Genomic DNA, 13,792 nt, shown 5'->3' on the forward strand with positions numbered 1-13,792 from the left:
TCATCAGGTTAATTAAGATATTTAACCTGACAGTGGCGGTGGCCCAGGACAGAAAGGTCAGTGTGGGAATGGGAGGGGGGGTTAAAGTGTTTGGCAGCATTCCCGGAATCTGCCATTGGGCTGGGAAGTTTGTACGTTCTCCCCGTGACCTGGGTGGGTTTTCTCCGAGACCTTCGGTTTTCTCCCACGCTCCAAAGGGGTGCAGGTTTGCAGGTTAATTGGCTTGGTGTAAATGTAAACTTGTCCTTAGTGTGTGTTGGGTGGTGTTAGTGTGCATGGACTCGGTGGGCTGAAGGGCCTGTTTCCGTGCTGTATCTTTAGACTACAGTAAACCAAGCTGATTGTACTGGGCTGGGCTCGGATGTGTTGTTGGTTGTTACTAATGGCTCAATTCTCTCGTCCCCCATATGTCCATGGACAATGTCTACTGATGTGTTGTCCAGGGTTTCCAAGGCAAGACGGGCCCAACTGGACCACCAGGTGTTGTAGGACCACAGGTAAGTCCAAGTCCCACCGTTCACCTGTTCACCGAGCTCCTCCGCACCATCCGCCCAAGGTTTGGATGTTAATGCGTCTCTTTGACTCTGACCGCAGGGCTCCAGTGGTGAAACCGGACAGATGGGCGAGCGAGGCCATCCTGGACCTCCCGGACCACCTGGGGAACAAGGACTAGCTGGCCCGTCTGGGAAGGAAGGCACAAAGGTGAGCAGTTTTGGCACCAGGTCTGAGGATGGATGTGCTGGCTCTGGAGAGGGTCCAGAGGAGGTTTGCAACAATGATCCAGGAATGAGTGGGTTAATATTCAATTCAATTCAATTCAATTCAATTCAATTTATTTGTCATTTGGACCCCTTGAGAGTTGGGGAGAGGGAGTTGGGGAGAGAGAGTTGGGGGAGAGAGAGTGGGGGAGAGAGAGTGGGGGGGAGAGAGAGAGTGGGGGGAGAGAGAGTTGGAGAGAGGGGGGAGAGAGAGGTGGGGGAGAGAGAAGTGGGGGAGAGAGAGGTGGGGGAGAGAGTTTGGGAGGGGAGAGAGTTTGGGGGAGAGAGAGAGTTGGGGAGAGAGAGAGAGTTGGGGAGAGAGAGAGTGGGGGGGGAGAGAGAGTTGGAGAGAGAGGGGGAGAGAGAGAGGTGGGGGAGAGAGAGTTGGGGAGACAGAGGGTGGGTGAGAGAGGGTTGGGGAGACAGAGGTGGGGGAGAGAGGTGGGGGAGAGAGAGGTGGGGGAGAGAGGTGGGGGAGAGAGGGGTGTGGGGGAGAGAGAGTGGGGGGAGAGAGTTGGGAGGGGAGAGAGTTGGGGGAGTTGGAGAGTTGGGGAGAGAGGGTGGGGGAGAGAGAGTGGGGGAGAGAGAGTTGGGGGAGAGAGAATTGGGGAGAGAGTGTGGGGGAGAGAGAGGTTGAGGGAGAGAGAGTTGGGGAGAGAGAGGTGGGGGAAGAGAGTTTGGGAGGGGAGAGAGTTTGGGGGAGGGGGCAATGTCCTGTTTAAACTGTTCAAGGAAGTCAGATGTGGGCTAGTCTGCACATACACTTGTTTAATTTGGCAATATATACCCATGTTGTCTGTGCTCGAGGCAGTTCCACCATGATACCATCTAATTAAAGTTTGCTCTCCATAAGTCCGAGTACTCGATTATTTCTCTGGCGCTGAGGAAGGATGTGCTGGCTCTGGAGAAGGTCCAGAGGAGGTTTTCACAATGGCAGGCAGTGACTAGTGGGGTACCGCAAGGCTCAGTACTGGGACCCCAGCAATTTACAATATATGTTAATGATCTGGATGAGGGAATTGAAGGCAATATCTCCAAGTTTGCGGATGACACTAAGCTGGGGGGCAGTGTTAGCTGTGAGGAGGATGCTAGGAGACTGCAAGGTGACTTGGATAGGCTGGGTGAGTGGGCAAATGTTTGGCAGATGCAGTATAATGTGGATAAATGTGATGTTATCCATTTTGGTGGCAAAAACGGGAAAACAGACTATTATCTAAATGGTGGCCGATTGGGAAAGGGGGAGATGCAGCGAGACCTGGGTGTCATGGTACACCAGTCATTGAAGGTAGGCATGCAGGTGCAGCAGGCAGTGAGGAAAGTGAATGGTATGTTGGCTTTCATTGCAAAAGGATTTTAGTATAGGTGCAGGGAGGTTCTACTGCAGTTGTACAGGGTCTTGGTGAGACCACACCTGGAGTATTGCGTACAGTTTTGGTCTCCAAATCTGAGGAAGGACATTATTGCCATAGAGGGAGTGCAGAGAAGGTTCACCAGACTGATTCCTGGGATGTCAGGACTGTCTTATGAAGAAAGACTGGATAGACTTGGTCTATACTCTCTAGAATTTAGGAGATTGAGAGGGGATCTTATAGAAACTTACACAATTCTTAAGGGGTTAGACAGGCTAGATGCAGGAAGATTGCTCCCGATGTTGGGGAAGTCCAGGACAAGGGGTCACAGCTTAAGGATAAGGGGGAAATCCTTTAAAACCGAGATGAGAAGAACTTTTTTCACACAGAGAGTGGAGAATCTCTGGAACTCTCTGCCGCAGAGGGTAGTTGAGGCCAGTTCATTGGCTATATTTAAGAGGGAGTTAGATGTGGCCCTTGTGGCTAAGGGGATCAGGGGGTATGGAGAGACGGCAGGTACGGGATACTGAGTTGGATGATCAGCCATGATCATATTGAATGGCGGTGCAGGCTCGAAGGGCCGAATGGCCTACTCCTGCACCTAATTTCTATGTTTCTATGTTTCTATGTTTATAAGAACGATCCCAGGAATGAGTAGGTTAACATATGATGAGCGTTTGTCGGCATTGGGCCTGTACTCGCTGGAGTTTAGAAGAATAAGAAGCGGACCTCATTGACACATGCAGAATGGTGAAAGGCCTGGATAGAGTGGATGTGGGGAGGATGTTTCCACTAGTGGGAGAGTCTAAGACTAGCCTCAGAATTAAAGGGCATTCTCCTAGGAAGGAGATGAGGAGGAATTTCTTTAACATAGAAACATAGAAACATAGAAATTAGGTGCAGGAGTAGGCCATTCGGCCCTTCGAGCCTGCACCGCCATTCAATATGATCATGGCTGATCATCCAACTCAGTATCCCGTACCTGGTGTACTGGTATGACTGGTGCCAATGACTGGTGTACCATGACACCCAGGTCTCGCTGCATCTCCCCCTTTCCCAATCGACCACCAGCATGTGGAGAGGATGTTTCCACTAGTGGGAGAGTCTAAGACTAGAGGTCACAGCCTCAGAATTAAAGGGCATTCTTCTAGGAGGAGATGAGGAGGAATTTCTTTAGTGGCAAATCCGTGGAAATCTTTACCACAGAAGGCTGTGGAGGCCACGTTAGTGAATATTTTTAAGGCAGAGATAGATAGATTCTTGATTAGTCCGGGTGTCTAGTCCTATGTGGAATGAGCTTCCAGTGAAGGTGGTGGAGGCAGGTTCGTTTTTATCATTTAAAAATAAATTGGATAGTTATATGGATGGGAAGGGAATGGAGGGTTATGGTCTGAGCGCAGGTGTATGGGACTAGGGGAGAATATGTGTTCGGCACGGACTAGAAGGGTCGAGATGGCCTGTTTCCGTGCTGTAATTGTTATATGGTTATATGGTGTCAGAAGCTATGGGGAGAAGGCAGGAGAATGGGGTTCGGAGGGAGAGATAGATCAGCCATGTCGGTGACTCCCTCTTGTCTCCCGCAGGGTGATCCTGGACCCCCCGGAGGCCCCGGCAAAAACGGACCCCCTGGACTGCGAGGCTTCCCTGGTGAGACCGGATTGCCTGGAACGCCGGTGAGTAACGGTGGAGTAAACGGCGTCACGGCCAAGAATAGGAGTGGGAATGTGTGGCATTAGCCACAGCTCCTGCATCAACATCTCTCTCCCTCAACGCACATTCTCCCCCAACTTCCTCTCCCCGCCAACTCTCTCTCTCTCCCCAGCACCTTCTACCCACCTCTATTCCACACAACTCCCCTCTCTCCCCCCCTACACTCTTTACAGTCCTCCCTCCCCACAACCACATCTCTGGACACTGATCAATGCTCTTCACTGTGGCAACCAGAGGACAAGGGAATATTCTCATTAGTTCATCATCTCCCCATTGCTTCCCACGTGAGTTTACTGGTGTCCTACAGTATGGAAACTGGCCCTTCGGCCCATCTTATGAATGCTGACCAAGATGCCATACCCAACCCAGTCCTATTTGGCCCACAACCCTCTAAACCTTTCCTCTCCACATTCCAAATAACCATATAACCATATAACAATTACAGCACGGAAACAGGCCATCTCGGCCCTACAAGTCCGTGCCGAACAACTTTTTTTCCCCCTTAGTCCCACCTGCCTGCACTCATACCATAACCCTCCATTCCCTTCTCATCCATATGCCTATCCAATTTATTTTTAAATGATACCAACGAACCTGCCTCCACCACTTCCACTGGAAGCTCATTCCACACCGCTACCACTCTCTGAGTAAAGAAGTTCCCCCTCATATTACCCCTAAACTTCTGTCCCTTAATTCTGAAGTCATGTCCTCTTGTTTGAATCTTCCCTATTCTCAAAGGGAAAAGCTTGTCCACATCAACTCTGTCTATCCCTCTCATCATTTTAAAGACCTCTATCAGGTCCCCCCTTAACCTTCTGCGCTCCAGAGAATAAAGACCTAACTTATTCAACCTATCTCTGTAACTTAGTTGTTGAAACCCAGGCAACATTCTAGTAAATCTCCTCTGTACTCTCTCTATTTTGTTGACATCCTTCCTATAATTGGGCGACCAAAATTGTACACCATACTCCAGATTTGGTCTCACCAATGCCTTGTACAATTTTAACATTACATCCCAACTTCTATACTCAATGCTCTGATTTATAAAGGCCAGCACACCAAAAGCTTTCTTTACCACCCTATCTACATGAGATTCCACTTTCAGGGAACTGTGCACAGTTATTCCCAGATATTACATCCCGGCTTCTATCCAAATGTCTCTTAAATTATTAATGTGACAAATGTTGAGTCTAAAGAAGGATCTTGACCAGTAACATTGCCGGTTTATGTCAGAGTCACAGAGTCACAGAGTGATACAGTGTGGAAACAGGCCCTTCGGCCCAACTTGCACATACCCGCCAACATTTCCCAGTTACACTAGTCCTCTAAACATATCCTCTCCATGTACCTGTCCAACTTTTCTTAAACATTGCAATAGTCCCTGCCTCAACTACCTCCTGTAGCAGCTTGTTCCATACTCCCACCACCCATTGTGTGAAAAGGTTACCCCTCAGATTCCTATTCAATCTTATCCCTTTTGCCTTAAACCTATGTCCTCTGGTCCTCGATTCCGTTACTCTGAGCACACAGGTGCTGCCTGACCCGTTGTGTTACTCCAACATTTGTGTTTTATCTTTGCAACGTTGTCATTGGAGTTGGCTGATCCTCTTACTCAGTTCTATAAGACTGGTGCATTTGATGTCCGATCATCAAAGTGATGTTTTGCCTCCGTGGCTGTAACCTGTGTGAGTTTCCTGCACTTCATGTTTTTCTCTCTCTCCGCTCAATGCAGGGTGGCTCTGGATTGAAAGGCAGTGAAGGACCTCCCGGCCCACCCGGACCAGCGGTAAGTACCGACGTTGTCACCGGCCGCAGAGACGTGTTTCAAATCCCGCACTTGCCGATGGCTCGAAACCCCAAACCAGCTCTCAAACACGCACACAGACTAGACTCCATCTACACCATGCTGACTCCATCTACACTTCATGCTGCCTCAAGTCAGGAGTGTTTTATTGTCATATAGAAACATAGAAATTAGGTGCAGGAGTAGGGCCATTCGGCCCTTCGAACCTGCACCATTCGCCATTCAATATGATCATGGCTGATCATCCAACTCAGTATCCCGTACCTGCCTTCTCTCCATACCCCCTGATCCCCTTAGCCACAAGGGCCACATCTAACTCCCTCTTAAATATAGCCAATGAACTGTGTGGCCTCAACTACCCTCTGCGGCAGAGAGTTCCAGAGATTCACCACTCTCTGTGTGAAAAAAGTTCTTCTCATCTCGGTTTTAAAGGATTTCCCCCTTATCCTTAAGCTGTGACCCCTTGTCCTGGACTTCCCAACATCGGGAACAATCTTCCTGCATCTAGCCTGTCCAACCCCTTAAGAATTTTGTAAGTTTCTATAAGATCCCCTCTCAATCTCCTAAATTCTAGAGAGTATAAACCAAGTCTATCCAGTCTTTCTTCATAAGACAGTCCTGACATCCCATGAATCAGTCTGGTGAACCTTCTCTGTACTCCCTCTATGGCAATAATGTCCTTCCTCAGATTTGGAGACCAAAACTGTACGCAATACTCCATGTGTGGTCTCACCAAGACCCTGTACAACTGCAGTACAACCTCCCTGCTCCTATACTCAAATCCTTTTGCTATGAAAGCCAACATACCATTCGCTTTCTTCACTGCCTTTCTTCACTTTCTTCATATGTCCCAGATAGAACAACATTCTTACTTGCAGCAGCACAACAGAATATGCAAACATACTACACCGTAAACTATATAATAAATGGGAATACAAAGTTTAGTGTGTGTGTGTGTACACACTCACACACATTCGTCCACATAAAAAGTCAACAAGCAATAATAGTGCAATAATATACTATTACCCTTATTGTACACAAACTAGATCTATCCTGTTTCAGAACAGCTTATTCCCCACTTTTATCAGTCCCGAAGAGATCTCCCGTAAGCTAAGGATGATTTCCCGATCTTCCAACCTACCCCTTGTGCTTTTCATAAAAGAAAATCTGCACTTTCTCTGTAGTTGAGATACTATATTCTGCAATGTTTATTTTCTCTCTCTGCGCAACCAGATGTACTCACCTATGGTATGATCTGCCTGGCTGACAGGCAAAGGTCATTCAAAGTATCTCGGTCCACTTGACATGAATAAGCCAATACTAAATATCCCGTGTACGTTAAAAAATCTGCATGAAGACATAGCCATTGGCCGCTCCTCTGCACCCAACTGCAAGGGGAAGAATTGAAAGATCCCGTTCCCCATCGCTCTGCCGCTGCCCCAACCTCACCCCCACCTGCCTCCTCACCTCACCTCTCCCTCCTTCTTTGTTTCCGCCAGGGCTCGCCAGGTATCCGTGGCAAGTCAGGTCCAGGAGGTCCCATCGGCCTGCCAGGACGTCCCGGACCACAGGGGCCACCCGGGCCTGCTGGAGAGAAAGGAGTGCCGGTGAGTCTTCCTCTTGGGTCAACACATGGTCTTCGGGGGAGGGGCATAGCCATTGGTTTGGTGGGTGTGTGCCCATTGGTTTGGTGGGTGTGTGCCCATGGTTTGGTGACACCCATTGGTTTAGTGAGTGCCCATGGGCTTGAATGATATGCCCATTGGTTTGGTGGGTGTGTAAGTGAGGGGACGAGGTGTGGGGGAGGATATTCAGAGAGTCCAAACCCTCATCTCACAGTGAAACTTTCAAAGACTAGAGTCAACAAAATAGAGAGAGTACAGAGGAGATTTACTAGAATGTTGCCTGGGTTTCAACAACTAAGTTACAGAGAAAGGTTGAATAAGTTAGGGCTTTATTCTCTGGAGCGCAGAAGGTTAAGGGGGGACTTGATAGAGGTTTTTAAAATGATGAGAGGGATAGACAGAGTTGATGTGGAAAAGCTTTTCCCACTGAGAGTAGGGAAGATTCAAACAAGGGGACATGACTTGAGAATTAAGGGACTGAAGTTTAGGGGTAACATGAGGGGGAATTTCTTTACTCAGAGAGTGGTAGCTGTGTGGAATGAGCTTCCAGTGAAGGTGGTGGAGGCAGGTTCGTTTTTATCATTTAAAAATAAATTGGATAGTTATATGGACGGGAAGGGAATGGAGGGTTATGGTCTGAGCGCAGGTATATGGGACTAGGGGAGATTATGTGTTCGGCGCGGACTAGAAGGGTCGAGATGGCCTGTTTCCGTGCTGTAAGTGTTATATGGTTATATGGTTATATGGTCACGGGCAGAACGCACGGACGGACTCCATACGGACAGCACCCGTCGTCAGGATTGAACCCGGGTCTCTGGCACTCTAAGGCAGCAACTCTACTGCTGTGCCACCGTGCCGCCCTTCAAGCTGATTGTAGTTGGGGGCATAAAGCTGGAAGAGAGGTGGGCATGGATGAAACCCGGCAAGTGATAGGTGGATACAGGTGGGTGGGGGCGGGGTTAACTATCAGATGCTTTCTCCAAAGGCGAGAACTGAAAAGATTAAAAGTGGGAGACTATGGATCGGAGACCTGAAATGTGAAGCCAGAGGAAGGAATATAGGTAGATGGCGCTGTGGAGAGTGGAGGGGAAGGGGAAATGGGTGCGCATCAAGTCAAGTCAAGTCAAGTCAAGTTTATTTGTCACATACACATACGAGATGTGCAGTGAAATGAAAGTGGCAATGCTCGCGGACTTTTGTGCAAAAGACAAACAACAAAACAACCAAACAAATTATAAACACAATCATAACACACATATTCATTTACATAATAAATAATAAATAATGGAAGGAAAAAACGTTCAGTAGAGTTAGTCCCTGGTGAGATAGGCGTTTACAGTCCGAATTGCCTCTGGGAAGAAACTCCTTCTCAACCTCTCCGTTCTCACCGCATGGCAACGGAGGCGTTTGCCTGACCGTAGCAGCTGGAACAGTCCATTGCAGGGGTGGAAGGGGTCTTCCATGATTTTGTTTGCTCTGGAGTTGCACCTCCTGTTGTATAGTTCCTGCAGGGGGGTGAGTGAAGTTCCCATAGTGCGTTCGGCCGAACGCACTACTCTCTGCAGAGCCTTCTTGTCCTTGGCAGAGCAATTCCCAAACCAGATGGTAATGTTCCCGGACAAGATGCTTTCCACCGCCGCTGCGTAGAAGCACTGGAGGATCCTCGGAGACACTCTGAATTTCCTCAATTGCCTGAGGTGGTAAAGGCGCTGCCTTGCCTTACTCACGAGTGCTGAGGCGTGTGATGCCCATGTCATATCCTCAGAGATGTGGACTCCCAGATATTTAAAACAGGTGGGACAGGGAGGGGGATATATAAAGGATGGGGAAAGGAGTAGTTGGTGGAGGCCAAGTCAATGGATATATTTAAGGTGGAAATTGGAAGGTTGTTGATTGGTGTAGGTGTTAGGGGTTATGGGGAGAAAGCAGGGGAATGGGATTGAGAGGGAGAGAGAGATAGATCAGCCATGATTGAATGGCAGAGTAGACTCGATGGGCTGAATGGCCTAATTCTGCTCCTATAACTTCTGAACTTATACAGGACGGGTGGTTTGAAGGTTTGTTACCTAAAGTTCGAGAACTCAATAACCATATAATAACCATATAACAATTACAGCACGGAAACAGGCCATCTCGACCCTTCTAGTCCGTGCCGAACACATAATCTCCCCTAGTCCCATATACCTGCGCTCAGACCATAACCCGCCATTCCCTTCCCATCCATATAACTATCCAATTTATTTTTAAATGATAAAAACGAACCTGCCTCCCCACCTTCACTGGAAGCTCATTCCACACAGCCACCACTCTCTGAGTAAAGAAGTTCCCCCTCATATTACCCCTAAACTTCAGTCCCTTAATTCTCAAGTCATGTCCCCTTGTTTGAATCTTCCCTACTCTCAGTGGGAAAAGCTTGTCCACATCAACTCTGTCTATCCCTCTCATCATTTTAAAGACCTCTATCAAGTCCCCCCTTAACCTTCTGCGCTCCAAAGAATCAAGCCCTAACTTGTTCAACCTTTCTCTGTAACCTTCCTCAATAATCGGTGAATCTGAAGAAGGGCCTCGACCAGAAACATCACCTTCTCCGAGTTCCACAATTGCTGCCTGATCCGCTGAGTTACTCCAGCTCTTTGCGTCTTTTTAAAAAAAAAACAGCATCTGCAATTCCTTGTATCTCGACGTTCTTACCGCTGGGTCATTTCACCGAACACCTTCTCTCAGTCCGCCTAAACCTACCTGATATCCCGAGTGCTAAACACTCTAACTCCCCTTCCCATTCCTACACTGACCCTTCTGTCCTGGGCCTCCTCCACTATCAGAGTGAGGCCCAACGCAAATTGCAAGAACAACATATACCATATAACAATTACAGCACGGAAACAGGCCATCTCGGCCCTACAAGTCCGTGCCAAACAACTTTTTTTTCCCCTTAGTCCCACCTGCCTGCACTCATACCATAACCCTCCATTCCCTTCTCATCCATATGCCTATCCAATTTATTTTTAAATGATACCAATGAACCTGCCTCCACCACTTCCACTGGAAGCTCATTCCACACAGCTACCACTCTCTGAGTAAAGAAGTTCCCCCTCATATTACCCCTAAACTTCTGTACCTTAATTCTGAGGTCTTGTCCTCTTGTTTGAATCTTCCCTATTCTCAAAGGGAAAAGCTTGTCCACATCAACTCTGTCTATCCCTCTCATCATTTTAAAGACCTCTATCAAGTCCCCCCTTAACCTTCTGCGCTCCAGAGAATAAAAAGCTAACTTATTCAACCTATCTCTGTAACTTAGTTGTTGAAACCCAGGCAACATTCTAGTAAATCTCCTCTGTACTCTCTCTATTTTGTTGACATCCTTCTCGTACTGAACTTCTCGTATTCCGCTTGGGCAGCTTACACTCAATCGGTACCAATTTAACTTCTCTTACTTCAAGTAAACCTTGTCTTCCCTCTCTCTCCATCTCTCCCCGCTTCCCAGTTCTATGACTAGTCTGACTGTCCTCGTTTACATTTTTTCTCTGTTTATTTTGTTGTTACCTGCTCCGAGCAAGATCTATTCGGCAGTTTCCTTGATCTCCATCCCCTTTGCCTTGTTTTCACACCTGACTCCTTATTCACTCTGTATCCCCCTCTGTCCTGACTCAGTCTGAAGAAGGGTCTCGACCCGAAACGTCACCCATTCCTTCTCTCCAGAGATGCTGCCTGCCCCGCTGAGTTACTCCAACATTTTGTGTCCATCTAATGGGTTGTAAGCTACTCAAGCGAAAGATGAGGCGTTGTTCCTCCAGTTTGAGTTTGGCCTCACTCTGCCAATGGAGGGGAACCACGACAGAGAGATGGTGTGGGAACGAAAAGGGGAGTTAAGGTAGGGGAGCAACAGTAAGTGTCAGTACTCCAGCTGTTATCAGGCAACTGAACCATCCCACCACAACCAGAGAGCAGTGCTGAACTACTATCTACCTCATTGGTGACGCTCGGACTGTCCTCGATTGGACTTTGCTGGCTTTACCTGGAACTAAACATCATTTGCTTATCATGTATCAATTCACTTCAATTCAATTCAATTCAACTTTAATGTCATCGCACAAATACAAGTATCAGTACAACGAAATGCAGTTTTGCGTCAGTCCGTAGTAGTTGTACATAAAGAAATTAAAAAAATAGAAAGAGGGAAGATACAGAATAATCAGGAAATACAGAATAATTAAACAATGGGGACGGAGGGACCAGAGAAATCTATCGTCGGGACTCCGAGTTCAGCAATGTGATTGTGTTGTTGTAGAAGCTGTTCCTCATCCTACTAGTACGTGACCTGAGGCTCCTGTACCGCCTCCCTGATGGGAGGAGGGCAAACAGTCCATGGTTGGGGTGTGAGGGGTCTTTGATGATCTTCCCAGCCCGTCTCAGACACCGTTTTCGGTGGAGGGCATCCATGGCAGGGAGCGGGGAACCGATGATGTGCTGCGCGGTTTTCACCACCCGTTGTAGTGCCTTCCTGTCCGCAGCAGTGCAGCTGCTGTACCATACCGTGAAGCAGGTGGTTAGGCTGCTCCCGATGGTGCAGCGGGATATGTTGGTCAGGATCCGGGGCGACAGGTGGGCTTTCTTGAGCCTCCTCAGGAAGTAAAGGCGCTGCTGTGCCTTTTTGATCAGCTTGGAGGTGTTGAGGGACCTATGTTAATAGGTTATTATGGATATATGTTTGTATTGTATTGTGGTGGTGGGTTCGGGCTTGTTTTATTGTAGTGTCAATATTATTTTTTAATAATTGAATACATTTTTTTGATATTAAATAAATGAAACCAAAGCTTTACAATGTTTGTAAGTCATCTTTGATGTTTGTTCGCAGGGTGAGAAGGGGCCAATTGGCCCAGCCGGTCGTGATGGTGCCCAAGGTCCAGCTGGTCTTCCAGGACCCGCAGGGACTCCCGGAGGTCCTGGTGAGGACGGTGACAAGGTAAGAGTTGCCCAGATTCCCCAAGACCACATCTCCGCCAGGATGCCACCAGTTGGCCAGAGCTCTGGAGTAATGCACCCACCGGTAAAGCAGGAGCATCCTCTGCTTGCTGGTCCTCTAAGGGAGGATGCTGTTCACTGTCATGTGTTGGGGCAGCAGGGCAAAGGCTACAGACGCCATTTAACCATATAACAATTACAGCACGGAAACAGGCCATCTCGGCCCTACACGTCCGTGCCGAACAACTTTTTTTCCCCTTAGTCCCACCTGCCTGCACTCATACCATAACCCTCCATTCCCTTCTCATCCATATGCCTATCCAATTTATTTTTAAATGATACCAACAAACCTGCCTCCACCACTTCCACTTCTGGAAGCTCATTCCACACCGCTACCACTCTCTGAGTAAAGAAGTTCCCCTCATATTACCCCTAAACTTCTGTCCCTTAATTCTGAAGTCATGTCCTCTTGTTTGAATTTTCCCTATTCTCAAAGGGAAAAGCTTGTCCACGTCAACTCTGTCTATCCCTCTCATCATTTTAAAGACCTCTATCAAGTCCCCCCTTAACCTTCTGCGCTCCAGAGAATAAAGACCTAACTTATTCAACCTTTCTCTGTAACTTAGTTGTTGAAACCCAGGCAACATTCTAGTAAATCTCCTCTGTACTCTCTCTATTTTGTTGACATCCTTCCTATAATTGGGCGACCAAAATTGTACACCATACTCCAGACTTGGTCTCACCAATGCCTTGTACAATTTTTATCATTACATCCCAGCTTCTATACTCAATGCTCTGATTTATAAAGGCTAGCATACCAAAAGCTTTCTTTACCACCCTGTCTATATGAGATTCCACCTTCAAGGAACTATGCACGGTTATTCCCAGATCCCTCTGTTCAACTGTATTCTTCAATTCCCTACCATTTACCATTCCCACTCCCGTCATCCCGAGGATCGCCAGTTGTAGACCGCCCATGTCAGACACACTCACCTTACCACACCTTCATCCAGATCATTGATGTACATGACAAACAACAAAGGACCCAACACAGATCCCTGAGGCACCCCACTAGTCACCTGCCTCCAACCCGATAAACAGCCATCCACCATTACCCTCTGGCTTCTCCCATTCAGCCACTGTTGAATCCATCTTGCTATTCCTGCATTTATACCCAACAGTTGAACCTTCTTAAACCAACCTTCCATGAGGAACCTTGTCAAAGGCCTTACTAAAGTCCATATAGACAACATCCACTGCTTTACCCTCGTCAATTTCCCTAGTAACCTCTTCAAAAAATTCAAGGAGATTAGTCAAACATGACCTTCCAGGCCAAATCCATGTTGACTGTTCCTAATCAGACCCTGTTTATCCAGATGCTTATATATATTATCTCTAAGTATCTTTTCCAGTAATTTTCCCACCACTGAAGGCAAACTAACAGGAACACAGGAACTAGCAGGAACATCCTCTGCTTGCTGGTCCTCTAGGGGAGGGTGCTGTTCACTGTCATGTGCTGGGGCAGCAGGGCAAAGGCTACTGACGCCAACAGGATTGACATACTCATCAGAAAGGCTGGCTCCG

At 47.7% G+C, this 13,792-nt stretch overlaps 1 protein-coding gene across 1 annotated transcript in view; it reads left to right on the plus strand.

Moving 5' to 3' along the window:
- LOC129695152 (collagen alpha-2(XI) chain-like) overlaps nucleotides 1-13,792 on the plus strand; it is a gene marked incomplete at both ends in the record, with an annotated part of 61,402 nt that overhangs the window by 32,751 nt on the left and 14,859 nt on the right. The window contains 6 exons of the mRNA XM_055631919.1: nucleotides 444-497; nucleotides 595-702; nucleotides 3,691-3,780; nucleotides 5,550-5,603; nucleotides 7,121-7,228; nucleotides 12,102-12,209. Coding sequence (XP_055487894.1) covers nucleotides 444-497; nucleotides 595-702; nucleotides 3,691-3,780; nucleotides 5,550-5,603; nucleotides 7,121-7,228; nucleotides 12,102-12,209 — 522 coding nt within the window. The remainder of the gene's footprint in view (nucleotides 1-443; nucleotides 498-594; nucleotides 703-3,690; nucleotides 3,781-5,549; nucleotides 5,604-7,120; nucleotides 7,229-12,101; nucleotides 12,210-13,792) is intronic.

This window comes from Leucoraja erinacea, unplaced genomic scaffold (assembly GCF_028641065.1).
Source record: "Leucoraja erinacea ecotype New England unplaced genomic scaffold, Leri_hhj_1 Leri_961S, whole genome shotgun sequence".
NCBI lineage: Eukaryota > Metazoa > Chordata > Chondrichthyes > Rajiformes > Rajidae > Leucoraja > Leucoraja erinaceus.